This window comes from Clinocottus analis, unplaced genomic scaffold (assembly GCF_023055335.1).
Source record: "Clinocottus analis isolate CAN_PGR_092001 unplaced genomic scaffold, fCliAna1.0.p SCAF_11, whole genome shotgun sequence".
Classification (NCBI taxonomy): Eukaryota; Metazoa; Chordata; class Actinopteri; order Perciformes; family Cottidae; genus Clinocottus; species Clinocottus analis.
In genome coordinates, this window is record NW_027175832.1 from 14,025,534 (window position 1) to 14,052,992 (window position 27,459).

The window sequence follows — 27,459 nt, forward strand, 5'->3', positions numbered from 1 at the left end:
TATCAAAGTTAAAGCGTTCAGTTGAAAATACAGACGTTTACTATTCTGCTATTCTAGACAATATATTTGGCGTACATTTTGGCGGCACACTGACACATCAGACATCTATGGAGAATTTATATAGTGACAAGAAGGGCTGTGGTTGTATTTGCATTTGCTGTGTTTTTATATTAGTGTTGTCAGCTCTAGTGTGGTGGATACATTGTGTCAAGACGGGAAGAATATTGACATAATAGAAGAGCAAAGTACAGAGTACAAATCAAACAAATCTTTGATGTACACTGGCTAAACGCCCAGATGTGTGTGCGAGAGCTTCAGCTAGTAGTACAAAAGTTTAAAAACAGTATTTCTGATATAGTGTTTAGTTACAAATACATTTGTTTGTTCTACATTTTGGCGTTACACTAAGGATTGCTAACATTCTACGCAATTCAAAACAGATGCACGTCAGACATCTATGGATAATTTAGAAACGGACAAGTTGTATTTGCATCTGCGTACATTTATACGGTTCAATATTTGTGTGTGATGTGTAAGCTAACGCATGTCTGTACGTAAATGCAGGTTCCCTGAATGTGTGATGGCAGCCATGATGAATGTACAGTCACCTAGTGGTCTGCCCTCTAGTGTACATTATCTTTGAACACAGATTTGACTCGTCTATTCTAATCTTTTATACCAACATTATCAAATGTAACAAAACATGCAACTGTGTCAACGTGTTACCCTCTGTCATCTCCACTTAGTTTTGTCATACGATAGTGTCTTCTTGATGAATGTTGTCAGACACTCGATCACAATATGAGTATCAGTGGCAAGAACAAATCCTTTTAGTAAACATAATTGACCATCAATCCCTCAATACTCAACCAATTTAAAATAGAAAACTCATCATTCCTACAATGTTAAACAAATACACAGAGGGTACTCGCACACGAGCAGAAAGGAATATTTATTGCATTATAAAACAAATGTACTGTAGTTAGTCAACCCTCAATGATACAAATACATTAGAAACACTAATTCTTAAATACAATCACACATAATTACTACCAGGAATTTTCAACCTTGTTTTTTCTGATCCTCTCGAGGCTCATGGATGGATTGTGAGAAATAGAACAGTCTGCATAATTTAGTGGTAAATCCCTAAAATAGGAGGTTCGAGACCAATGTTATGATATGTCGCGAAGTAGGACCTGGCCCATAGTAGACCAGCGCAGTGGGGATGACAGCATATAGAAAAATATCTCAACATTTACAATGCCACTCATCTTGCAACACCTTAATCCAACAGACCCCAATCTAATTAAGATGTTTACTTAAAATTACAGCAAATTGGACACAATCAAGAACGTATCATCAACATTAAGCTTTTATTTAGCGACACTAGAAATTCTGTTTTGATACCAAAAAGAGTGATAACAAGAAAAGAAAAACTAAAACCTACAGCAGCTATCCACAACATGAGAAAAGGAATATTCAGTGCTTGATTGTGAAGGAGGTAAGGCTTGCATAGTTATAGTGATGCACATGCATTATCGTGAGATAGTTGAATTTGAAATACATTAGTATAACAGCTAATTTAACTCAACTATAGCAAAACTTTTCCACACACACACACACACATCTATAGGTGCAGAGCTAGTTGTTAGACATACATTCTAGTCAGGTAGACTTCTGTGCAATGCCATTATAAATACACATCAACATAATACATAGTTTCGGGCTTAATGCTATATATTTAAACATTTAATTTATTGTTGATATATCTGCATTCACTTCATTGTACTGCAAAGTGAAAAACAAATGTTCTAAAATGGTCTATTTGGATACTTTGTACTTGCATTTCAGCATACACAAGTACAATTGGCGTCAGAGTTAAACAAACACCTGATCAATGTGCTTAGGATGCATCATCATGCCCTCTTTCGGAGCCGTTTGTAGTGCTATGGGCTTTTAAGGTTTATGCATTGAAGCTGACAACTAAAATGTTTCCACACCGACAACACACTCATATTTATATATATATATGCATTTGTGGGGAAAACAATATACATTCTAGTTCTTTCAACACATGCCTATAACATACGCAAGTGGTCAAGCGCCACAATTAACAAGCATAAGAGTTTTTGTGCTTCCCTGTTCACACACATCTATGAAGAAGAATATATGCCACTGGTGTTCACTCAGTGTTCTACTGCCTTTTGACTGCTTTAAGACATTTCCTCGACCTTATCTGCTGTTCTGAATCAGCTCTGTGACATTGTCGCATGCCCTTGCACAAAACCCCAGAGCAGATAAAGTCCAAAAGGTAGCAAAAGTAGATATCCAAATGTATGGTATTTCTACTTATTAGTAGATGTCAGGCAGCTGAGTGAAGTTCCTCTCCCAGTAGCCTTTCAAGTAGAGCCAATCCTGAGCTTTGTTGTGAGGGTTTTGTCCTTGTTGAAACCACCTGCAGAGTTTACAATGAGAAGATCTATTTAATAAGAGTTCACCAGGATAAGAGGGCGATATAGAAGAATCAAAACAAATCAAAACAAATCAAAACGCGCACAAAAAGCATAACAATGTCGCTAGACCACCATGTTCAAACTAAATATTGAATAGCAAACACTAGTGTTTAATAAGAATGCAGTTGTGAATTTTGTCCTGAGGAGGGTGGTGTGGTGCAGCACTTCACACCAGACAAAACAACCGCAAGGCAAAGCGTTGAACCAAACCTGGGGCCAAGGGCAGCGTTCCTTCCCAATTTTAATAAACTGTGACGGCATAGTTGATGACAACACAATAGGGTTGCAATTAGTAAAACAAATTTAGGAGTGGAGCAGTGACGGTGCATCTTATTACTCGCCAACTAACCTTGTTTTCCAGTCTGTTGATTTGGTGCGATTTTTCCGAGCCATTCTCTGTTTTTCCTCAAGTCTTTTCTTCTCGGAACTTGCCAAATCTAAAAAAGGGCATGGATATAGCACGTTGAACACTGGATAGATAGCTTTTAAGCGGGTGTGGCAAAATAGTGAATCAAATCAAGGCCAAACTGCGTACCCATATCTCCTTTCTCCATGGCGCGAATGTCAGGTCTGAAGCGACTGTCTGTCGTGGGGGTAACTCCCTCCATGCTCTTGTCCTGCTCGTTCAGGTGCATGGCGAACGCGGAGAATGCATAGAACTGCCGGAGAGACAAGTACATTACGACAGAATTTAAACTGTCGAAAAGGCCAAGACGGCAACAAAATAACACAATACCCATCACAAGCTACTATGCCTGATATTTAGTTTCTTTTTTAAAATGTACAATATGTTGCCCTTCCAGCACTCCAGTCTCCTCCTACCTTGGCTGAGTTGTCTGGTCGTGGCGTTATCTTCCAGATGAGCTCACTGCCTGGGATGACCTGGACGGTCTCAGCATCAGGTAGAGGCATCTCCTCTGGCTCCTCATCCACACTGCTCTGAGACCACAGACACACAAGTTTAACTTGAACCAAACGGAGGCAGAACACAGGTGATGTTGAAAGCACTCAACACGTTCAATACCCGTTTGTTGTCTTTCTTTTCATCCGAATTCTTTTTGTGAGCATCAAAGGTAATGTGATCTACTGTATATAAGGATTCGGTCCATTTGCCGTATATTGCGCACAGCTTCTTTTTGCTGCAAAAAAGGGAAAACAGTTAATAATACACAGCTGCGGCTGCCTTTGATATTTGATATGTCACTGAGCCTCACTGTTTTGACAGTGAGTGATCATTAAAACTTGTGACATAAACTGATCACATTACATAAGATAAATGACAATGTAGTAATTTATGACACACTCACATTGCTTTTCAAGCAACACACATGAGATGAATAATGAAATCATTGGCAATTAAATGAAGACCACACCTTTTATCGAGGATGTATCCCTCCACTTTATGTAGCTCCTTCCCAAAGAGGCCACAGGGCTTGAACATCATGCTGCATCTCTCTCCAGTCCTGCCACAGAATGACAAGACTGTTTACCAATTCTTTTCACCATTGTTCTTCTGCGAACAGAGGCTTTCAAACATTAATTATCCGGCTTTTCCATTCTAATGGCAACTGTCCCAGTTCTGCTCCCATGATCAATAAGTTGAATCTCAAAGTAGATCAACACTCCACCGCAGAGCGCAGAAAGAAAGACATTCGCTCCAGAGTCTCTGTGCATGCAAATGCAGCCGGGCGAGAACGCCAAACAGACACACAGAACAGCACAAAGAGAATGGAGCGTCTTTTACTTGTGATTGATCACTTCCACGCTGCCATACTGCTCAATCCAAAGCTGACCAACAATGATGTTGTGCACGCAGCACGTGGGGTTGGTCCAGGTGTAGGCTTCGTTATATCTGCAGAGGCAACCAAGCAAAAGGTCAAAGGCAAAGGTGTTATAGGATGACGCTACCTTAAAAAATAAGTCGTAGACCGTGCACTCACTTGGGCAGCTCCAGTGTGATGAGTCCTTTGGGCTCAGCTTCTATGCTCTTTCCCCAAAACTTGAGTTTCGGGTAGATGGAGCCATGGAAGACAAAATCCTCATTGAGGCCCTCAGCATGAAAGGCACTGACTGGAGGGTGGTGGCTTACTTGCTCCGACACCCACCTGAAGCCTAAATCCTCCCTGATGGAGAACAGGGACATGTTTGGTATTGACATCACGGGATAAATCTTCACTACGTACAAAATGTGTTGTGCGAAGGTGAGCCCATGAAACATAGTTGTGCATTTAAAAAAAAAAAGGTACTGATAAATCCACCGTCTTACCTAATGAGCTCATAAGTCTCCCCCAGTAGTGGGTTGAAGGGTTTCCCAGTTCTCTCCCACTGCGATGCTACAGCAGACACAGCAAATGCTGCAACACACTACAGGGCATTGATGTACTTTTAAACCAGATTACATGTAACCAATTTAATAGTTGACAATGATACAGCACATTATAAAAGGCTCTAAACTAACTCTACAGTACAATTGACAACAAAAGACCATTTGGTTAGTAACTATGTTTTCCATCAAAGTAAACTTTGCATTGTGGCACCTTCATCCTCTCGACAGAGTCTGTTGCAGCATTGGCCTGGTGGATGAGGTAGGTGTGCTCCATGTATTCTGTTAGCCGCTGAAGGAAACTCAGGGGCTCATTAAATATCACAGGCATGGCAATCTTTGACAACTCCTGAAAAAGAAGTGAGAGAAAACGCACAAAACTGTGAGGACACAGACTTCCAGAGTTACCAGTTTGTTAGGTACAGCGCTAAAAATCTAATACAATATTGCAGAGTTCAATCCCATTTTGTTAAAGATATATATATATATATATATATATATATATATATATATATATGTATATGTATATGTATATATATATATATATATATATATATATATATATATATATATATATGTATATATGTATATATATATATATATATATATATATATATATGTATATATATATATATATATATTGTACAGTATGTTGTGTAATTCATTTACAAATGATAGACTGTTAAATGCAACAATATCAGAACGGACAAATTTAAGTTTTTCTCTGGTGGTATAAATATATATATATATATATATATATATATATATATATATATATATATATATATATATATATACATATATATATATATATATATACACACACACACACACACACACACACACACACACACACACACACACACACATATATAGTAGACAGGTATAACAGTTCAGTGATGTTACAAACTGACACACTTGTAATATCTGCAACAATAATCTTTTGGCCGACATGCACACACAAACCTAATGCAGTGGTTTGTAAGAACAGTAATACAAGAAGAAAAAAACAAACATAATTTAATTTATCTTAAATCAAGAACTACATGACTGTCCTCTTCAACGCATACATATCCATGTGTCTGTATATCCGTTTGCCCTTTGAATAGCGCATGCATGAATCCACATAGCAACATTCAGCTCCCTTGGGACTCTAAGAATTAACAATGACTATATTCCTCGAGCCATAAATTAAGGACTACGAACAAGTAACAACTAATTTGTCCCAATTACCCAACTTGAAGTCTTCATTCTACATGCCACATCTTCAATTTCTCCCAACAGCACATCAAAACACAAGAAAAAAAAGGATGTATCAGTCTGAATAGAAAGGGTCTGCTCTCACCATGCCAATGCATTTTTTCAGGATACTCCAGATGCTGACATCATTCCTCGAGAACATGGGAGTCGGTAAAGATGTTCTGGAGGAAAGCAGTATAAAAGAAAGGGGGATTAATAGTCACTATGACAGAGGATCACAACAATGAACAGCATTACACTTGGGAACCAATGGCGAAGCGGTGGATTGTTTATTTTGCGTCAGCTGTGCAATTCATAGGAGGCAAAAACGGATGCCCGAGGGTGTGTCACCTAGTCTTCTCCACACTCAAAATGATTTAAGCGATGATTTAAGTCACTGAACACAAATCTAATCTCTAACAGGTCATAGGGAAACCCACATATTAAAACCCATTAGTATTTAGCTTCTACCATTTAAAAGCTGCAGAGCAGCCTACGTAGCTTGACCACCATTTGGGTTCAAAGTCATCGGACACCTGGAAGCTAATGAGCTTTTGGCTAGTCTGGCTGATGCAATACCCATGAATGGGTCGCAGATGTGCATGTTGTTTTTCTAGACTGCTTAAAAGATTCACTCTTTAAATGCATCTTTAACACTTCTCACTAATAATTCAATTTAATCACCCAAAGGATTCATTATGAAGGAACTTCTCTGTCCCTCTCTCAAACTTAGCCTTTGCTGCTTGAAGAAATCTGGTCTGTCGTGTGACCGAGTTGGATTTCCAGCCTTGCTAACAACTGAGGCGAGGACTGTTTTACAGGTATGCTCGCTGGAGGCAGATGGTGCCCTTGTTTCAAACTGAGTGCTGAAGCAACTACACAAATAAAAACCATTATGTCAGCTACACAAACATGAGAGGTAGGGGGTACAGGCCTGCTCCATCTGTAGGACGAGCAGCGCAGTGATGCATGGCAGACTATACTTTTGGCCTAGTTTGAGTTGCACTAGCCTTGGCCGCTAAATGTATCTTTCTATAAAGGAGTTTTACATTTTGTAGAGAATTTATGTTGGGGAAGTTATAGAAATGTTAAACAACGAGACTTAGACTGATCTGCAGACAACCTGGGACAGCAGCAGTCTTGAATGACAAGAGTAATTCCAAATAGACAGACACCACATAAATCTTTAATGTACAACACACACCCTAACACATGCGCGCACTTACGCAAACACACACAGACACACACAGGCACACGCACGCACACACACACACACACACACACACACACACACACACACACACACACACACACACACACACACACACACACACACACACACACACACACACACAGATAGCCAGCCAGCCAGCCAGTCCTCTTTCCTCCAACTCCTATAGTGAGCCAGCACATGCTGAATTATTTATGCATCACTTGTTGGATTAAAGAAGAGAGGCCAAGCCAGAATCAGCAAAAATGGAAGACATTGTCAAATCTTCACGAAAAACAAAACCCCTCACAAAACACCCAAGCGCTAAGCTTGTTATTCGCCTGGAGAGTTGGCTCCATCAGGAAAAGCAAAACTATTCTCTGTGGATTGGGTGCTCAAACAAAAACACCTGACTACAAAAACAGACAGGAGCGGAGCGCTGGTATCCCATGTTACCCACTGTGCCTTTTACTGTCCTCTTTCTGACTGAGGTAAAACATCACCTACCATATTCATTTTAGTTGCAACGTTAAGTCATATACTAGTGAATCCCTCCATCAGCTGGGACAAGTATCTTAAACGAGGCCTTCACATGGTGAACAGCAGACGGGTGCTTTGAAAAGAGCACTCGGCATGGCTGACACCACACATTTCGAAATGTTGGAACACATTTACGCCAGTAAACAAGCATGACATCATAACTGGAGCATTTCCCACCTGTGCTTCTTGACTCCATTGTGCTGGTTGGCATGGTTACCCTCCCCTGACATTCCGGTAGGCCCCCCGAGTGCGCTGGGATGGCGAAGGCTGCTAAGAAGGGGGGCGTCTCTCCCCTCGTCCTCTTCACAGGACTGACTGGCCACAGACAGGAAGCCGCTCACCGAGAGCTCTGAATCCGACTCTGTGGGATGAGGACAGGGGGCAGATCCCAGGTCATGCCAAACACCGGCGCCAGCGAGCGAGCAAGCAAGCAAGCACGTACGTACACGCAGGTTCAAGTGGCCAGCTCAGAAAGCTGCAGGCCAAACGGCAAACTGTCCGCGGAAAAAAGTATTTGAGCTCGAGTTCCTCTCCGACTTCCCCCTCCCTGCCGACAGCCAAACCCCACCAGAGGATTGTGTTCCAATGAGAGGCTACGCGGAGGCTTCATTTCCTCCAACATTGTTTGCTCTGTGCTTTTGGATGCTACTCCTCCCCCGTCAGTGACATTACAGGTACTGTCACGCACACACAAAGGGAGGGGAGAAGAGTGTGTGTGTGTGTTTGTGTGTGCAGTATGATGAAGGACTGGAAATGCTAGTTGTCAGATATTAGTGATTATTGCAGGTACATATCATTTCAAACCAAATCAGCTATTGAAACGCAACAGCCGTGTGGCTGAGGTTTTACTCACTCGACTCAGCTTACAAAAATGATCACGCATAAAACGCTGAGCAGAGTTTAGTGTGTTTGGGCAGAGTGTGTCTGACTAGTAGATAACTCAGGGCTATCTATGAATAATGCAATAATAACTGAGAAAGCTGGATCCGTAGTGCACGGACATCTTGTCTAGTGTAAATAATCACCATGAGGAGGTCGGTGGGTAAACAAATTCTACTCCATGTTGTTGATGCAAATACTGTAAAGTCAACACTGTCAAATTATCGCGTTTTATTCTCTATCTATTGAGGAACTTGATTACATAAAAATACATTAAGTAATCACATTTTCATTACCCATGAGTATGGGAGAAGAGGACAGTTGCAGTGGAGTCTGGGCAATCTCAGAGACATACAATGAGCCAGATATATGTCAATGGGTATTACACACATACCTTGCATGCACACACACACAATAAAGCTGTATTTCTCAACTATGCAAATTAGGCTACGAGTGAATCGAGAACTGAAAACTGTGAAGCCGTTCGATACTAGAACATACGCTGCTGGAGGCCTTTGTTCTGACGAGTATATAAATGAAGCTTACAACTGTTAAAAAGTTTCCCTGTAAGCAAACAAAGTTACATACACGATTTAAACAACACACCCACTTGTGAAAGCCTTGCTCCATTGCGCTAAATGAGGAGAAAAACTCTGCACAACCCCTTATACTTCAAGGGATTGCAACTATGTCATGGCACATGTATTGCTAAGGAATTGCAGTGTTAAGTGTGAAGGTCAAGTCTATAGTTCATGACCAGTCCAAGACACTTGTATTATGAACAAAATAACCCCAGTAAGATATTAACTTCTTGATTACTTAACTAAGTTTCCACTTAGCGGGTGCTGACCTGACACTGCGTCATAGAAGTCATCTTCAGTGAGGATGCTGAGGGTAGACGACCTCCGACTCTTGCACAGAGAGTGCTCGATATCGTGGCGCTCAGTTGCCAACGTCTGCAGGGCCTCCGTCAGAGCTTTGTTCTTCTCCACTTCCTGCTCGCACTTCAGGCTCCACACCTGCAAACACAGGACCCCCCCCAGAATGATAAAAAACACACAAACCAGAGAAAAAGGTGACGCAAATGTTGATCCAACATGTGTAAAGTATGTAGACAGTTGTGATTGACTGATGGTTTGATATGAGGTGCTTCTTTAGCTACCACAGTGTGCGTGTGTGTTGTTGTGGTTCTGATGGCAAGTCATTGTTCTAACCCCGTCCACATATCTTGTTTCCTTCAGTCGGAACCAAACACCCCGGTTTCTGAGAGCCCTGTGGCCCAGGATTGAGTGTCCCTTCAGGGCAACCTGAGCCAGGCCACTGTGGGACAGACCAGATCAGTGTTTCCTATTGTCCGGCACGCCTGTTGTTCATCCCGTACGAATCAAACAGAAGACAGACAGACAGACAGAAGAGGGCAACTGAACAAAATTCTACAGATGCTACCAAAAAGGATGTGGAATAACATAATGGCTGCAACAACACGTGTTTTTAAAGAAGAAAACTGCAAGCGCATTTCCAAACTCAGTGCATTCTGATGATGAAGTACAATAACCACTCACAAAGCAAAGAAAGTGCACTGAAAATAATATCAATGCTCATAAAAACGGAGCGTAACTTCACCGGATTAATAAAGTGTCACCTTGGGGAAGACGGCAGCGAGAAACGGGAGCTTGTAAATCACACTGTAAATCTGAGACTGCAAAGCAGGGCCAATGTCCTCCATTGGAGAAGAAATGTTCATCCTCATCTCTTGAACTACCTGAAGTATTATCAGTTGTGTCACAAAGAAACACCCGTGAGTGCATCTGCTGATGTGCTCAAGTTGGACTATAATTCATGCCTGTAACCAAGCGTCCTCCCCTTCAGATAAGTGGCTAAAACCATCACAGGAACAATGTTTTAGTGATCAACATGGAGTTTTATGTGAATGTTAATTTCTGTGAAATTCTACTCCAAGATGTTCATGATCTGTGATGCTCCCATTAAAGTAACACATGTGAAATACATCTTGCCGTTGAGGATTTTGCTGAAGTAGTGCTGTGTTCAACGAAATCATAAGATAGAAATAAATATATAGATAAGTATCCCCAAGTGTTTTCCGGAAACATATATACTGCTTCAGAGATCGGAGTCAATCGGAGCACCCCAATACAAGCTCAGGTTTTAAAAATAAAATGTAAATAGCTCATTTCTTTTGAACCCTAGAATTGACATAGCAAAACTTCAATATACATCAATTACAGAAAGGTGGGAAAGACTGATGTGACGTACATACAATTGATGTAAGCAAAACCCCACAGTCACAGTAAAGGTATCCATAAGCACTTTTTATAGACTTGCATTAAGATTGCTGGAATTATAACAGCAGCTCTAATACTGCGGCTTTCAACCAAGGTTCAACAGCTCCCTGCCAAACACAGTCAAGGACACATTTGACACCTTCTCTCTTTGACACCTTCTCTCTTGCTGTCATCACACTTGCCATGCTGCATGTTCAGCCACTGTAGACAATGTTCCGTGTGGAACTAGAAATACAGCTCAGTGTAGCTGTTCAACTTCTGTTCTGGGATGTTTAATTATTATTTCAGAAAATCCACCAACTGTAAAATCAGTCCATTCATATATAGAAAACTCTGAGAAGATTTATTGGCAAGTTAATGCTTCTAAGCAACACCAGAACAGTGATATTTGAGACTTGAAATGGATCTCATTAGCTGCTGTGTGCCAAGAAAAAAAGCCCCAAATTAATTCATGCCTCTTTTATACGTATAGTGAATGGGCTTCATGTTCAGGTGCCTGGATTAACACTTTTTGTCCCAGCCACTTGGCTTAAGAGCCCATCCAGGAACAGAACACTTTGTTGTGTAACTAGCCCAGCCAGCTCTTTCGCTCTCACAGCATCCTCTCGTCTGAGCACAAACAGCGCTATTTTAAGCCCTGCTGAGGCTGTTGCTGGAGCCCGGGAGGGAAGCTTCTCCTTGGCCAACACCCCAAAGGGTAGAGATTTTACTTTGTTCTACAATGTTGCTTTCTGCTGATGGGGAAGCAAAATCCAAAGGCAGATGCATTATAGCTCTATACAGTACCCTGCAATGAATGCTTTTAACTGTGTTTGTAGACCGAGCTGTACATGACTATACGATGGCTGGGAGCGAAGCAATTTAAAAAAAAAAAATGTGTTCGAGCGTGACGCAAGTACCGGTGCAGAATGCAGTGCCAATTACGTGGGAACACTCCCACGTAATCTCACTGTTCATACACTCCCGTTACTAAAAGGTCAGAATCCAAAAAAAGATACGTTTGAATAAACACTTCCTCCTCTTATGCAGATCTCGTCTGACCCCGTATGAACTGAAAACGAAGGAAGTCCAACATGGACATTAGGTTGTGCCCAGTGAAGTTCCTCCTGGGTGAGGGATGGCAGACAGGAGGTCAATCACCTATAAGACGATGGTTTATGTAAAGGTCAAACGGTACTTTGCGCTCTCTCCAATCCCCAAGGGTTTGAAGGCCAATCTGATTTCTTACAGGCTGTAGACAAAAAAAAAACTGCAGCGAGGGTGATGAGGATACTATGCTGCCACTCTCCTGCCTTCAGAGCAACACAAACTGTCAGACATGCTTATCTGTGTGTCACCACTAAGTGGCTTCACACTGTAAGCCTCAATTTGTTTTCTTGACAGGTGTGGAAGCCTGCTGCCAGAGAAGCACCACCAAAAGGTTGGGTTCATAAAATCTGTTGAGTGAGAGTTAGGAGCACAGATCTCTCCACATTAAATTCCATGTAGTCGCCAACCAGTCGCACTGTGCCCCGTGTGCACTGTATAAATCTAGCACTCTCAGGGGCAGACTTTGTTTCTGCAGCTGCAGCTGAAATGGGTCAGACCACATACACGCCAATTGCTCTGAACCATACTTCTCGGTTTCACGTCTGCCCAGATATCAAAGTCCAACAGCAAGTGATTACTGTATGTTATGTCCCGTGTAAGTGGCTACAACAGAGGCATCTATGGCAGCACAATGGGAGTGGGATTAGAGTTAATGCCGCCTAATACAGACAATCTCAGCAGTGTAGAAAATATAATCCAGTTAGAACATGTAGTAGAACCAGTTTAGCCAGTGGCCAGCGTCTTAACAAGAGTTAAGACGTTACATATGTTCGTTTTACGCATTTCCTTCTTTTTATATCATCAGCACTTGGAAATAACTTGGCAACACTTCTTGGGTGAGAAGACTGCGATAAATGTTGACAACCTCCCGGTGATAACAGCGTCTGGTTATTCCTCGAGACAGGACCACAGCTGTTGCCAATTTACTCTAAAACAATTTGGCTTGGCAATGCACACATCACTGTGTAAGCAGGCTACATTTGGGCTTTGTTATGCAGTGTTACATTCAGCTGACTTTCGAAAGCTGCATTTTATCATATCCGATGGAAAAATAATTCACTTATCTTCATTTTATTGTACACACAGGAGTCCTTATCTCCATATCATAACCTTAAATCCTGCTCTTCTAATGGTTTTACAAGACAAGAGGTGTAGTACTTACTATAACAGACAAAGTCTAATAATTTCACAATGGTATTTCGACATTGTGCCAATTTCAAATTATCTGGTAATGAGAAAAAGACTGATTCATGATCTCTTAGTTCTTAATTTAGGTGTAGTATTACAGAGAAACACAAAAGAGCAACTGCTGCATTAAAATGGTTAAACCCACGATGTTTTGTCTTAAAAGCTGGACTTTGAGTATCACCATATCAAATTAATCCTCAATCTAATTTAATCTCTCCCTCTCCACACTTTCATGTTGACAGAATCCATTACATTATGAGATGATTTCAGTAAAAAGATGCTTTAAGCAGCATAGCGCTCACCACCACTTCAAACATGCTCAATTTTACACTCTGAATTCAGAGATTTCAATTACTTCCGTATGTTTATGAATAGCCTTTGCCCATGCCAACACTTCAGACCAACCTTTAAATCAGCAACACACTAAAAACATCGGCTGACATCCAGTCCATGCCAAACTTCAAACACTTCACACTACAGTAAGTCACCGGCGACCAGCCCACCGCAGACACAGGCAGTTCAGCTGACAATAAAACAAACTAAAAACGCTGAGATACAGGACGATACAAAAAGAACAATTGCTTGGTTTGTACCTGTGCAGACACTGGAGGAGAATGCTGTCACCGTCTCCCTCTTTCTGCTGTGCACGGACGCTCTGGCATGTGGAAGTGTGCCTGCGAGCGTGTATTTTCACTGTGCGAGGGTTAATGCACGCATCTCCAGCTGAGCCTGTGAATATGTACGCGCTTCAATTGCTTTGCTCAATGCACAGCCTTTCCCTAGAGCGGGAATGTGTGTGTGGATCCAAGACCATGGGTGTGTGTGTGTGTGTGTGTACGTGCGTGTGTGCGTGCGTGTGTGTGTGTGTACACGTGTCTACACTGATCTGCAAGCTGAATGCAGACCTAAGCATAAAAGCGGATCTTGCCTTATGTCCTTGCACACTGTTCCATTGCTCCCCACCAAGGGCACGGTACAGCCATTGGGGCAGGCTGATAGGGACACACACAAACTTCAAACCCGATTGCTATGAATTAGCTAACGTAAAGAGGAGGAGCTTGGGATTTTGGTCATCATTTAATATAATCTAGTGGCCCAATAGGAGCGCCGCACGTGGGTGAGGGTACGGGAATCGATGAGAATAATATTTAAACATACTTAGCAGGATGCAACTAACCAAAAAATATACTTAGCCTCCAAAACTTTTAAGTGCAAGAATGACTATTTTAGCAGTGTTCCGAATTGCATTCTTTCTACTTTCGCGACATTCTGTTACTGCAGTGACATACTGTTGCACGCAGTATGCAATCCATTGGGACACATTACTTCATCATAATGTTGCACATTGAACTTATTCTTTTCTTTTTTTCTTTTGCTCATACATCTGCTACACACATGATTGTGGGTCGGAATAGCGTACAAAAAATATATATTTTTACTTACTGCATTTGACATACGTATTGAGAGAAAATGTCAAATATCTGCATCCCAATGTTAACACATTCACAACAAACATCACAATAATACAATATTTAATAACACAATATGCCAATTTCTTTTATGGTTCTCGCTGCATTTAATTAAGTCTTAGGAATGGTACCATGGTGGACAATATAATACAAAGCCCAAAGGCTACTGTGTGTTCTGCGGTGTTTGCTAGATTGCTCAACATGCTGATGCAGGCTTGATTAAGATAATGAAGATATCTCCTACCTCCTCCTGTTTTGACAGCAGTTCAAAGCACAGATGGAGAGCAGCACAGGTTTCACTGGAGAGCTCACTGGTCTCTTTGGCTTTCAGTAAAAGAGGAGCAGCCAATGCTTTTGAAAAACACACAAAATATATATACATATGTTCAATGCATGTGTAAATTGGGCTGCAACTTTATAATTCTTATTTAGTCTCCAAAAATGTCAAACAATAGTTAAAGAATTCACAGCAAAGTATTCGAATTGGATGTTTGTCTCACCAACAATCAACAACCCAACGATTTGTATATTGCAAGTCGTTGGGTTGTGGATTGTTGGTTGTGTAATAAACAAACAGACAAAATAGAACATGCTCATGTTTGAGAAACAGGAAACAGAATATGTTGTAATGTTTCAATGCTAAATGGGCAATTCAAGGGTTAGGCCACTGTGTCAACCAATTTGACTCGTGACACTTTACATCCGAGCAATAAGCTATTTGTGACAGCCTCAAGATTTGAGAGTCAGAAACAATTGTAGCAAAAAATGTTTCACCCACATTCCTCTGCTGTAGGGAACCACAGGGTCGGGGTAAGGTGTACCAAAATGGTTTGCTCTACATTTTCTGTCCATTGACTAAACAATTAATCTACTCATTTTCTCAGCACTGGTTTGAAATTAGCAAAGGTTAAAAACAGTGAACACCAGACTAACAACAGTGATACGTGACCAATTCCAGGACTCCTACCACAATTCTCTTCATTCTTCACCATCGATAGAAATATTGACACTTCACTCTCTAATTTCTGCTGGGAAGCGCTGGCTGCCTGAAAGAGCACAGGAAGAGAGAGTCACTTGCACATCGAACCCTTCTTCCTCCCTAAATAGCACTTCCTTCTTACTGTCACCTAATCAAATACCTTGTTAAAAAAGGTCCTAAATTAATCTTACCTGGAGGGCTTGAGACAGATTCCTCACTGTCACGCCGCTAACACCACCTGCATCGTTGATAATCTCTTCCTGGGTACAGTGTTGTGTGCTATATGATGAATGTGCCTCAAAAGCGTCCAACCATCTCTAAGTGGACAAAAATCACAAACATTTTTAATGCTGTCCACCCTTACACATACCCAGACATGTCAGATTGTTCCGGAAAGGGGTAAAGCAACAGCAAAGAAGGTGAATCTTATCTCACTTTTCTTCTTGCCACTGAATCCGTCTTTGAGGAGACCTTAAAATAATGTACAGTGTCATCAAAGCACCTGAGCGTGAAGAAGCAATGATCCCAAGGTTTGACCTGGAATGACAACATTGAATTACTTAGTCACGCTTGCTGCACTAGATGTCAAACATCACCATCTCCAGTACGATGTAATCACAACTGAAAGATCTGAGGATGTCCGATGTATAGTTATGAAGTTTAATAAATGACAATGAGCCTCTATGATTCCTACCACCTACCATGCAGTAGGCTTGTGTTAGAGACTTGCAGCCCTGTCTTTTGACCCCAGCCAGAGCATCTGCCCTGTATAGAGAAACAGATGAGAGAGGACATAAAAAAAAACTTATTTTCACAGACACAAACTGTATCAAATAAAAAAACAGGAGTAATTTACATAAAGTACACAAGTAGTCACTTTATATATTTTCAGTTTTTACTGAAAACTTGGGGAAGTAATATTGATGCTTCCATCTCAAACAAGAAATATTTGGAGAAAACAGGATTCACTTTAATTTCAGTGACTTTAGGAAACAAGGAATCGAGTGTGGAATGATGGAGAAGCAAGAAAGAAACTTTGACCATGACAAACAGCCTACATACAGATTATGGAAACAGCATACATATAAAAGGTGTCTCACTGTCTGGGATACCAGGAGACAGTTCCATCCTCAATTATCACCCAGTGGGATCGCCATCCAAGAAAGCGTGAACTCTGTCACAAACAACAGATAAACTATATATAAATATAAAATATTGTAAATAAAGAAAACATATGTCATTTGTATTAGTATATCATAAACGTATGTGTTACTCGTCTTTTGAAATAATATTCCAAAACAAACTTAACAATTCTCAGCCATGAAATACCAAATAATTGACTATAAGGAATAAAGACTTTGAAGGGAAAGTAAAGTCTACAGTATCAGATCTGGAGTATCGAGACAAAAAAACATTGCTTGACATATTAGGAGTAGAAAAGGATAGACTTGAACATCTGGGTACCTTCCAAAGAGGGCCTTCAATCTTCTCCACGCCACTGCTCACATCCTTTGTGAGGAAACAAATAATTATTCTCAGACTTGTGAACAGACACAGCCGGATTGACACCGTTCAAGAGTTTTTGAGACCAGAAAGACTAAAATCCATTCTGAGGATCCTCTCCGTGACCATTTACTATGCTTTGTGGGTGGGACCCTTCGGCTGCGGCGTCACCATTCATATCTATAATTGTTGACAAGAGCACCAACTTGTTTAAAAGAGCTCAACATTCTTCATAAAGGTAGCCTCTTAATTTGGCTCTGAAAGTACATCAGATTAATTTGGGTGTTATATTATATTTTCAACTTGTAAGAATTATGCCAATGAATAGAATAAATGTTTCTAAAATGTTTCCCTATGTTATGGGAAATGGTATATTTGAAATGAATGAGTATTTTTTTTTTACATCAACACTAGCACTGCCAACAGCTAAAGGAGGGCTGATAATACAGAACGTGCTTAGAATTCTTAGATATAGCTCTTCCGTGTTATTACCAATAAAACGCTCATAAGAGCCATGACATACTTGACTTTGACTTGTGACCAAACAATTGAGACTTGTGGTGGTCTGGGTTGTGAAAAGGTAGGTGGGCTGCAGTGCACAGGATGGGTGAGGACCAGTGGGGTTGGCACGATGCGACGTTGCCGCAGGGCTCCACCAGTGCTTATAGAACTACTGCTAAAATATCTTAACCTTCGTTTTTGTTGTGTTGCAGTTACAGTATTTCTTTTAATTTACTTAATAGCTTAGAGCCTTTCTTTAATTTCCAGCATGACTATGCAATGCTCTGAATTGAAGCTGTGCCAGGTTTAATCAAACATCTAAACCAGAGCTTGACTCTGCAAGACTGCTGGCTTCTAAGGAGTTTTTCTCCAGTCACTGGGCCTCAAGTGAACACATATAGTCAAGTGTGAGTAGAGAAAAATGTAGAAACATAGTCGCGTGTGCCTATATTTTGGGCGAGGAGAGGGACAGTACGTTTTCCAAAAAGTGAAAATGCCTGAAATCTGTGATTGAGTTGACAGACACAAAAACAGTTGACATTCAGTGCAAAAAAAACCAACATTTTAATCTTCAGGGAAACATGAATGAACTTCACTGAAATCGGTTCATTAGATTAACATTTTTTCTGAGCTAGGATTTAGCCCAATAGTGTCGATGGTGGAAAGGCGAAAGGATAACTGAAATAGTTGAGAATCATCCTCTGTGGATCATGCCTGAATACCAAACTTCAAAGCAATTTGGTGTCGTGTTGATGGTTTAGTTCAATCGAGTGATCGAATGACACTTGACTGATAATTCACTCTGACGTTGGAAAATGTGTTATTGTACCTTGATTCATGTACACACATAACTAAAGAGGGGATGATAAACGACTCATCTGCGCTTACCTTGTCTTGATAGGCTGCTAGGATCAGTCTCAGTTCATCGCTGCGAACCAGGTCTAATGCCGTCTGGTCTGCAAAACCATCAGCCATACAATAAACCATTAAATAATGCCTGGAATCCCAACTAGCAGAACAAACTGCAGTATTTATACAAATGTATTCTCTAAAAACAAATGGGGAGTCTAAATTCACTATTGCAATCATATTGCTTAAATTAGTCTGAATAACAGAAGGGGGATGTTCAAAGATAAGCGATATACCATTGTTGTTTTTGCTACTGGGGCTGGCTCCAGAGTTAAGCAACTTTATAATGCACTGCTTCTGCCCCCTGTAGGCTGCACAGTGTAAGGGTGTATTCCCCACCGAGTCCCTGCAATGAATATCTGGAGCTTCTTTTCCACTGAGCTAAGAACAGAAGACAGTTAAACAACAGAAAACAATTTCAAGCAGAAGACACTGACCATTACCTCTTTTACACATCCAACTGCAATGGGAACTCATATATATATATATATATATATATATAAATATATATATATATATATATATATATATATATTTATATATATATATATATATATATATATTTATATATATATATATATATATATATATATATATATATTTATATATATATATATATATATATATATATTTATATATATATATATATATATATTTATATATATATATATATATTTATATATATATATATATATTTATATATATATATATATATTTATATATATATATATATATTTATATATATATATATATATATATATATATATATATATATATATATATATATATATATATATATATAGTATGCGGTATGCGGCTGTCAAGAATTCAAACTTGTCGCTTCCTGTCTCAGCGCGAGACGGGTCAGACTTCTGGCGAATATATTGAACGTGCTGACTAGAATTTGAACAAAAGTTATTGTAATCCAGTTGTGTGTGTATTTGAACAATCTCAGAGAGAGCAAATTCTGTGAAAGGCCCTCCTTTAATGTGCAAATTATTCTTGAAGTACGAAAGATGCCATCAAAGTGCAATATATGTATATTCTGCAGAATTCTTAGAAAGGTTAGACGCCAACCAGTTTAGACAGAGTAGAGGTCTCTCCCTCTCTGGCTGCTTCCAGAAGTTTCTCCTCCTGCCGCCTCATCGCTCTTCTCTCTGCAGCTGCACAAATCAAAACACTAATTGAGAATAAAGGGCAGCTGATCTACAGTATTAAAAAGCAATCAGCAATTCATAAGAAAAGGAAAAAAAACTATCATTTCCTACCCTCCAGCATTGTTATGACTTCGTCATCCTCTGTGACATCTTTGGGGATTTGAGCTGTTCCATTGACTATGTTGGAACAGGCGTCATACCGCAGCAGCAGCAGAACAATCTCCTTTAAGCATGGAAAACATATAAATCTGACCATCAAATGTCATCAATCAAAAGCGTCAATGGGAAATATGAGCCCATGAAAGGGATTCCAGTTGAAAATAATTTGACAGACAAAAAGCTTTAATGCAGACAGACACTCTCATTCATGATAGTAGGCCAGATGGGAAGTTGTTGGTGTTTTTTGTTGTTGCTTTTAACCTTTCTTCCAGTATAGGCTGCTTTGTGTAGAGGCGTGTCCCCCATGTTATTCTGCACATTTGCATCAGCACCTGCCTGCAAATAAGTTAATCAGATTTCACTGGCTGCACATGCGCACTGGACATACAAACATGTAACGCGAAGGAACGACTGTCACCTTGAGCAACTCCTCCACAACGTCCCTGTGTCCAAAGTAACAGGCCAGGTGGAGGGGAGACCACCCCGAGCTGGTTTTGGACTTTGCTGCAGTGACAGAAAGGGACATGAAGCGCGAGCTCCGAGCACACCTGAAGTCTCGCGCAAATCAATGGCGTCTCCTCCTCACTTACATTTGCAGTTGATATCGAGAGAGCCGCTTTGGGCGACTCTCGACTCAAGAAGCCTCTGAATATCAGCGCGACTGCCCTCTTTGGCACAAAATAAAAGCTTTTTCTCGAGCGTGTCCGCCTCCATAACCACTTGACTTCCTTTGCCCCTTCCTCGATAAATAATGAAGCGAATGTAAATGCCCGTTTGAGATATTGGAGCGTGTTACTAGACGGAGACAAACAACCAGGTGAACGTGAATACAGCGTGTCGGTCACGAACACATTGACCTAATTGTTTGGTGACACGCTCGTGTTTAACTGTACGTCATAGCCTGACTAATGTCTTTCTTTGATGTTGAGGGCAAAGTTATTTTAAATACTAACAAATACTAACTGGCTAATTAGCTTACTTTAACTTTAACTAACGTGAATTAGAACGAGAAAAACACGTCAAACCGAGGGGTACGGGCTTTCCAAACTCTTTCTTGACCCAACTATCCAGCCAGAGTCGTCGAGGGAACACAACTTGCACAGCCGAAATTTGATAACGTCAACCAGCTGACACGAGTATGGGAGCCGTCACGTGACCAGGCAGCCGCTAAAGGGGGGCGTGCAGGGACGGTACACTTTGGTCCCCTGAACATATTTTTTTCTATTCTGTCCCACAGTGTACTTCAGAAATTAAATGCTCTCGCACATCATTACATATTGCATCACAGGATTCCTCTGAATTTGTTTGGTCTGGACAGTGTTGAAGAACCCCTCCCTGGAGCCCAATTCTTCTTTTGTTCACGAGATAGAAGTATTTTCCGCACCAGGTCAGTCGAGGTCAGTTTCCGAAGCTTCTGTCAGAGAGAAAGTAATGATGTGCGGGTAAAAGCCCCACATTTGAACCCTCAACCCTAATTGCACCTACTTGTTTTAAAGGTCGTTCATCCTGGATATTTTGGGCTCTATACGTAGAACTGTAGCAGACATGTTTGTGCCACTGAAGGTCAGCTCTGAGTGTGTGGCTTTGAAGGCCCGTCTTGCTTCAAGCAATTATGTTCCCTGAGGTAGGTGCATCTGGCGGCGGGGGTGATGGGACATCATGCTGTAATAAAAGTACAGTCAGTGTCAGCGAGGACTTCAAAGATGAGTAAGCACCTGTGAGAAGAGAAATGCCTTTTGAGGGGCTTTGTTGACCAGGAACCTCGCTCATAGGCGTGGTTAATACCCAGTAGGGCTGCAGGGGAACGGCAAAATAAGATAAACACCCAATGGGATAGGACTTTAATGCTGAAGCGACTAAATCACTTTTCCAAACAATGCCGCAGTGGATTGAGTTTGGATAGTAACGGCAGAAAAAGGAAAAGAAGTCTGTAAATCAGGCCTATGTGAGTTTATATTCTCTCACGAGGCAACCAACAGAGCTCGAAACAGGCCAACACAGTGGTACCTAAACTGCAGATGCATCTGTCTGAACACAGGGAATTAGGGGTAACAGGTCTAGTAAATCATGACGATTATGCCAAACAAAGAGAAACTGCTCTGACAAAGAAAACGCTAAACAAACAACAACAATCCCTATCTACAAATATATGTTTACAAATGCAATAGAGTTAATTCAATGTTTAAGTAATTATTTGTAAAGAGTTTTCCCAATTTTGTCAACTAGGCCCCACAGTCATTAGTAAAATACAGCGTTGATGTTTTTTCCAAAAGCAATCATTGACGAAAACAGCAATGTTTGGCCTTGATGGTTCAATGAATCATTGTGTTTTTACAAGTTTATAACTCTATTAGTCTTGGCTATTACGGAGAAAATGTGCTTAATCTTAGCTCTCTCGCCCATTCACAAGACAAGGTCAGATGGACTGCATAATGCTCGGGGGAAGAAAAAAGACTTTGAAGCTTCCTTTTAATGTTAAGTGAACATCTCTGTTTGTTGGTTATAATTAGTGCCCGGCTCGTATGGCTATAATGCTGTTGATTGAAAGGAGTACCTGCTTATATCAATGGATAAATGCATTATGGGTTAAAGGTGGTCGAGTCACTCTCCAGGGGTGTTTGATTCATTTTAGTTTTTTGTCCTTTGCACATGCACACTGCATGTGTCAGGAGAGGTCAAGAAGAAGCCACAGACTTACACAATAATGACCTCCCCCTAAGCTTAGAAGAAAAATAAGAAAGACAAAATAACACAAAAGAAAGGAAACTATGCTTATATATATATATATATATATATATATATATATATATATATATATATATATATATATACATATATATATATATATATATATACATACATATATATATATATATACATACATATATATATACATATATATATATATATATATATATATATATATATATATATATATATATATATTGGAGGGCTTCGTATTTGACCAAACACTTTTAGCATAACAGAGATGGAAGGGACCGTTCTAGGACTTTGTAGGTTTCTAATTACTTCAATTTAATTCAGTTTAATTGGTCATTCACTAAAAAAATAAGTATTGTCTGATTGCAATAATGCTTCCTAGTGGTCCAACTTCAATAAAACCTTCTCAATGGCAGTTTTCTGTCTTTGTTCTTCACAACAGTATAGCCTCTACATGTATTTGTTTACATATTATTAGTCAGCCCGTATTATTGGTTATATAGTCAATCACAAGGGTTGGAAAGTTACGGAAACACGGCTGCAGACATTAATCAAAGCATATTCATCAAATCAGGTCTGGTGAGGCAAAGAAGCGCACTGGGCTAGTTCTCGCTAATTAGCATGGCAATTATTGTAAGCTGTCACAGTTCTTAAGCAACGGGGTGGACTGTGTGTGCTCCAGAGCGTAATCCCTCACAAATTACAAGATAATGGAGGCAAAGAGAGGCCACTGCTTCAAAGGGAACCAGGAGATAGAATCCCCAGCGGGGACATTTTAGGGACAGGCATGCGAGTGAAGGAAAAGGTAGGGGAAAGAAGTACAGCAATGATTTCTTCACATAGAGCCGTCTGAATAGGAGAGGCTTATTTGACTGCATAATGTGATTGGATTCAAAAGAATCAGGCCTGATAAGTCTGTTCTTCTTTTGACACTTTATTCTTTTTTTTCTTTCGGCCTATAGTTGTAAAATGTATGTTGAAGTTAATGGCCAATAAATCACGTCTGGTTCCCTTCTCCTTCATGTTGTACGGCATGAGCTCAGTGGAGGGTTCGCCCACTAACCACAGATCAATAGTCCTTCTCTCTCCAACATGCGGAGTGCTTACCTGTGGTGCAATACACACCATTAAAAGCTTTCTCTAAGATTCACCAGTTCTAATGCTTTTTTCTTTTTTGTGTGTTGCAGGAGTTCCTCTAAGCTGAAATCTAAAGTAAAGATGATTGCAGAGAAGTCTGACAGACAGGATGTGATTGTGCTACCGTTGTACATTCAGCATCATAGGAAGAACAGTGTACCATTAATGGTTCGTTTGGTTAGGGCATCCTGCACACCCACAGGTTCAGGTTGATGTTGGGCGGAGCCTCAGCGTAGTTATGCGAGGTTACCAACACTCATGAACCAATGAGAACGATCCAGGTGTGGCCTCTCGCTCTCCCACTGTTTGTGTTGTTATCCAAACATTAGAGAGCCAGTTTGGCCGCGCGTGCGTTTTAGTGCGTCCATGTTTGTGTGTCCTACTGGCTGACTTAACGTTGCCACAGAAACGTAGCACCCTTCGTGCTGTGTTGAGGCAATCCCTCAGTCATTCCTCTGGATGCTTTTCATATCGAAACTCTCACTTCAAATAGGACCTGTCACTACCAGACACATGCATTGTTTCTCCAAAAAGTTCTCAGAAGCATTGCCTCCTGAATGAAAGCCAGTGGATCATCAGGTTACGCTATTATTCTCGCAGGGTGCTTGTCAATAGCATAGATACTACGCATTTATATTCATGGGAAATATCATTCTAAAGTAATTGCTGTGTTTGTGCCACAGGATAGATGTGACACTGCTTTGGAATAGATTACCTCTGATTATCTGTCTGTTCACCTTCAGCAAGGAAATCAAAGTAAATAACTAATTTCCAACCATTCTCAGTGTGTGTTTTATTCTTTTATATTCATATTTAAGAAGCAAAATGTATAAATACTCCACCACTGCTGGATGCATCAAGGCATAATTGAGCATTTAAAAGGAACATACAATCTTTTGCAACCAGGACTGATTACATATTATAGTTATACAAACAACTTAAAACGTGTAAAACAACAGTTAATTTAGCCTAAACATGTTGCATTCTGCTATTTTAACATTATAATGCTTACAGTAATAATTACTGCACATAAGGGATGATGGTTTCTTTTTTTATATATATGAGGGTGGGGCCCAGTGATACATGGATTACCATGCTTGGAGCTTTTGAAAATGAAATGAAAAATTCAACAAGTCCAAATGCTGTCACTGAGGCACACCCACAGCATTTCAATGAGCTTCTGTGGATCTACAGCATAAGGTAAATGCCAGCACCCTTCATCTCGGAAGCAGCGCTGCCAAACAGACTGTGAGGCTGTGAAGCCATCCAACTCTGAGTTCAGCTCTCTCATTAGTGATTAGCGCTTATTATGTAAACTGTGACAGCCCTGATGTGATGTGAAGACTGAGACTACCAGGGGACGTTTCTGTTATATTCAAATGGCAATACCCAGCATATTGATGAAACGCTGTCTGTTCAACAGTGGAAGTATGCTTTTCAAAATGTTATCCTCTCCCTTTAGCGTCCTAGTTCCTGATGTTACTGATTGATGCACTGCTACTTTTTAAAGAAAGCTTTGTGATCAAAATGATCAAAATGAAATTTGAAGGAATTGCATATCTTACCGACGAAAGTAGAATTGTTCAAATCAAGTATAGTCGGACAGTTATATACCGTACAGTCTGTGAATCAGAACACTTTTGTCTGGTTTTGGGCTTTTTTTCTTTTTTCTTCCACATTATTTTGAAGTTGAATATCCGTCAAAAAAGGTTTTTATTTTTTGTGTGTTTTTATCCTTGACCATTTTGAGTCAGGACTGGACTCGTGTTGTTAAGCAAATATATCCGTTTCTCAACAGCAAAATCGTGTTATTGACAGGTTTACAATAGAACACATGGACATAACATAGTATGTTGCAACTATTGATATTCATGGTAAAATACAGTATCCAGCTCCAATTTGTAAACTGCAACATATTGTACAATGAACAATGAATACGGCCTTGGATGGACTCCTACAAAGCCCTCACCAAGTACAGAAGGGAGAATCGGGATGAGCGCTGTACATGTCATCATTTAATTTAAGCTGTGATTACTGTGTATAGGCACACTGTTACAGTACGATAGCATCTGTACTCCAGCCCAGCATCCAAACACAAACACTTGAGTACTAGAGTAATGGAGAGTCACAGCAGGGCACAATATAATCAGCAACACTAGAGCCTCTGTGTACCCTCTGTGGCACTGCTCTGTTTCTGAGTGCCCTCCATTTTCAGATGAGTCGCCGCACTTGTATTTTCAAATCCAGCGACAGTGCACCTGCCAAATTTATTGATTCCCTGACATACTTTCATTGCATTATGTTTAATATGCAGTGTAGTTTACCATACCTCACAATGGCAACGGATGAGTTTACTGCAATAAATACATCGTGGGCTGTGCAGATACTGCTCCCAATATTTCAGTGTACCACACAGAGTGGTAGGAAGAAAACCTTAAGCACGACCGTTGGAGTAATGATCGAATATTCGAACATAGAGCAAATAACATTTTCTGTGAAAACTCTCTCTGGAGAACATTAATAATAGTACAGTACTGGTGTATATCTTTATGTGCATGAGTTTCCATGACGGCACAGCGCCAGTTTCCATGACGTCTCTTTGTGCCTTTGAATAACGGACATTACAATCACAACCCTTTATATACAGTAAGTAGCCGAAACTACCTGAAGAGTGAATGAACGGGTTGAGTCCAAGGGAAAAGTCTATGGACATGAGCGTAGCAATTCAACAGGATTGGACATCATTCCAGTCTAAAAACGTATTTGTCGGTCATTCATTGGAGCAGAGCAGTTATTCACACTGTATGTAACTTAACTAAGTGAATATGCAGCATTTAAAACAAAACTTCATTCTCTAAACTGCCTTTCAACAGCCATTACCAATTGTAGAAAATATACATTTTTTTTGTCCTTGAAAATACACAATTCATCAGCTATCCTGACGTGTGAATCACATCACAACACGTTCTACATGAATGTTGAAGCACTCCATCATATCTCTTTATTAAAACGGACAATAAAGATAGCCAACCCCCTAGTGAAGAGGATCTGCCAAAGCACTTATGTCGAATTTCTGAAGAGCTGATTTCATTTTAATTGAGCTTATTGTAAACAACAATGGTCTTAAAGTAAAAACTGTGCTTTGTCTACTGGTTCCTGTGTTTCAAATGTGACGACGCGACTAGACATGGTGCTAGCTCCATTTGTGGGAAAATAACAGTAATTCAAGCTGGGCTCCTTCAGTCACTTCTACTGTTCTGTAGTGTTTCTCATTTCTCTTTGGACCACAGCTGTGGGACTGAGATGATAGTATCTGAATGCAAATAAGGCCTCCAGCTTCCTCCACTGTGTGCTCATGGGAGGCTTTACACCCCCACAAGTATCTAAACATGTACATGGAGTATCCTGGAGGTTTTTGAGGTGCTCCTGACAAGAATGCTTATTATTTAAAAGCTACTGGTGAAACTGTTAATCTCACAAAGCCGGTTGTATTGAGCTTCAGTTTGGTCTATCAGGCTGTAGCTGGCACAGCTTTTCAGATTGAAGGTACTGACAGGTGGCGTGTTGGGTGGGAAAAGCAGAATATAGGACGTCAGTAAAAAAAAAAAAAAGTGCTACTCTGAGTTTATATAACATAAAA

The 27,459-nt window shown here is 40.3% G+C and overlaps 1 protein-coding gene across 1 annotated transcript; it reads right to left on the minus strand.

The window, feature by feature from the left end:
• Positions 1-933: 933 nt before the first annotated feature.
• On the minus strand, positions 934-21,050 carry LOC137781962 (oxysterol-binding protein-related protein 1-like). The gene is made up of 27 exons (XM_068570997.1): positions 20,552-21,050; positions 20,380-20,465; positions 20,223-20,297; positions 19,914-20,025; positions 19,723-19,808; positions 18,882-19,026; positions 18,625-18,692; positions 17,197-17,241; positions 16,833-16,906; positions 16,434-16,497; positions 16,168-16,269; positions 15,924-16,049; positions 15,721-15,799; positions 14,998-15,104; positions 9,555-9,723; positions 8,003-8,186; positions 6,182-6,257; positions 5,051-5,185; positions 4,780-4,877; positions 4,454-4,636; positions 4,258-4,365; positions 3,887-3,976; positions 3,538-3,652; positions 3,336-3,452; positions 3,049-3,172; positions 2,863-2,950; positions 934-2,455 (listed from the first exon to the last, which is right to left on the minus strand). The coding sequence occupies exons 1-27, from the start codon at positions 20,673-20,675 to the stop codon at positions 2,353-2,355; spliced, it is 2,883 nt and encodes a 960-aa protein (XP_068427098.1). The 5' UTR covers positions 20,676-21,050; the 3' UTR covers positions 934-2,352.
• Between the last annotated feature and the right edge of the window lie 6,409 nt (positions 21,051-27,459).

Excerpts from the sequence above, each read along its gene's own strand:
- LOC137781962 (XM_068570997.1), bottom strand. The coding sequence starts at position 20,675 with ATGGAGGCGGACACGCTCGAGAAAAAGCTTTTATTTTGTGCCAAAGAG. Across the intron at positions 16,270-16,433 it reads TAACACAAGCCTACTGCATG|GTCAAACCTTGGGATCATTG; the intron begins GTAGGTGGTAGG and ends TTGTCATTCCAG. Across the intron at positions 3,977-4,257 it reads GTGGAAGTGATCAATCACAA|GACTGGAGAGAGATGCAGCA; the intron begins GTAAAAGACGCT and ends ATTCTGTGGCAG.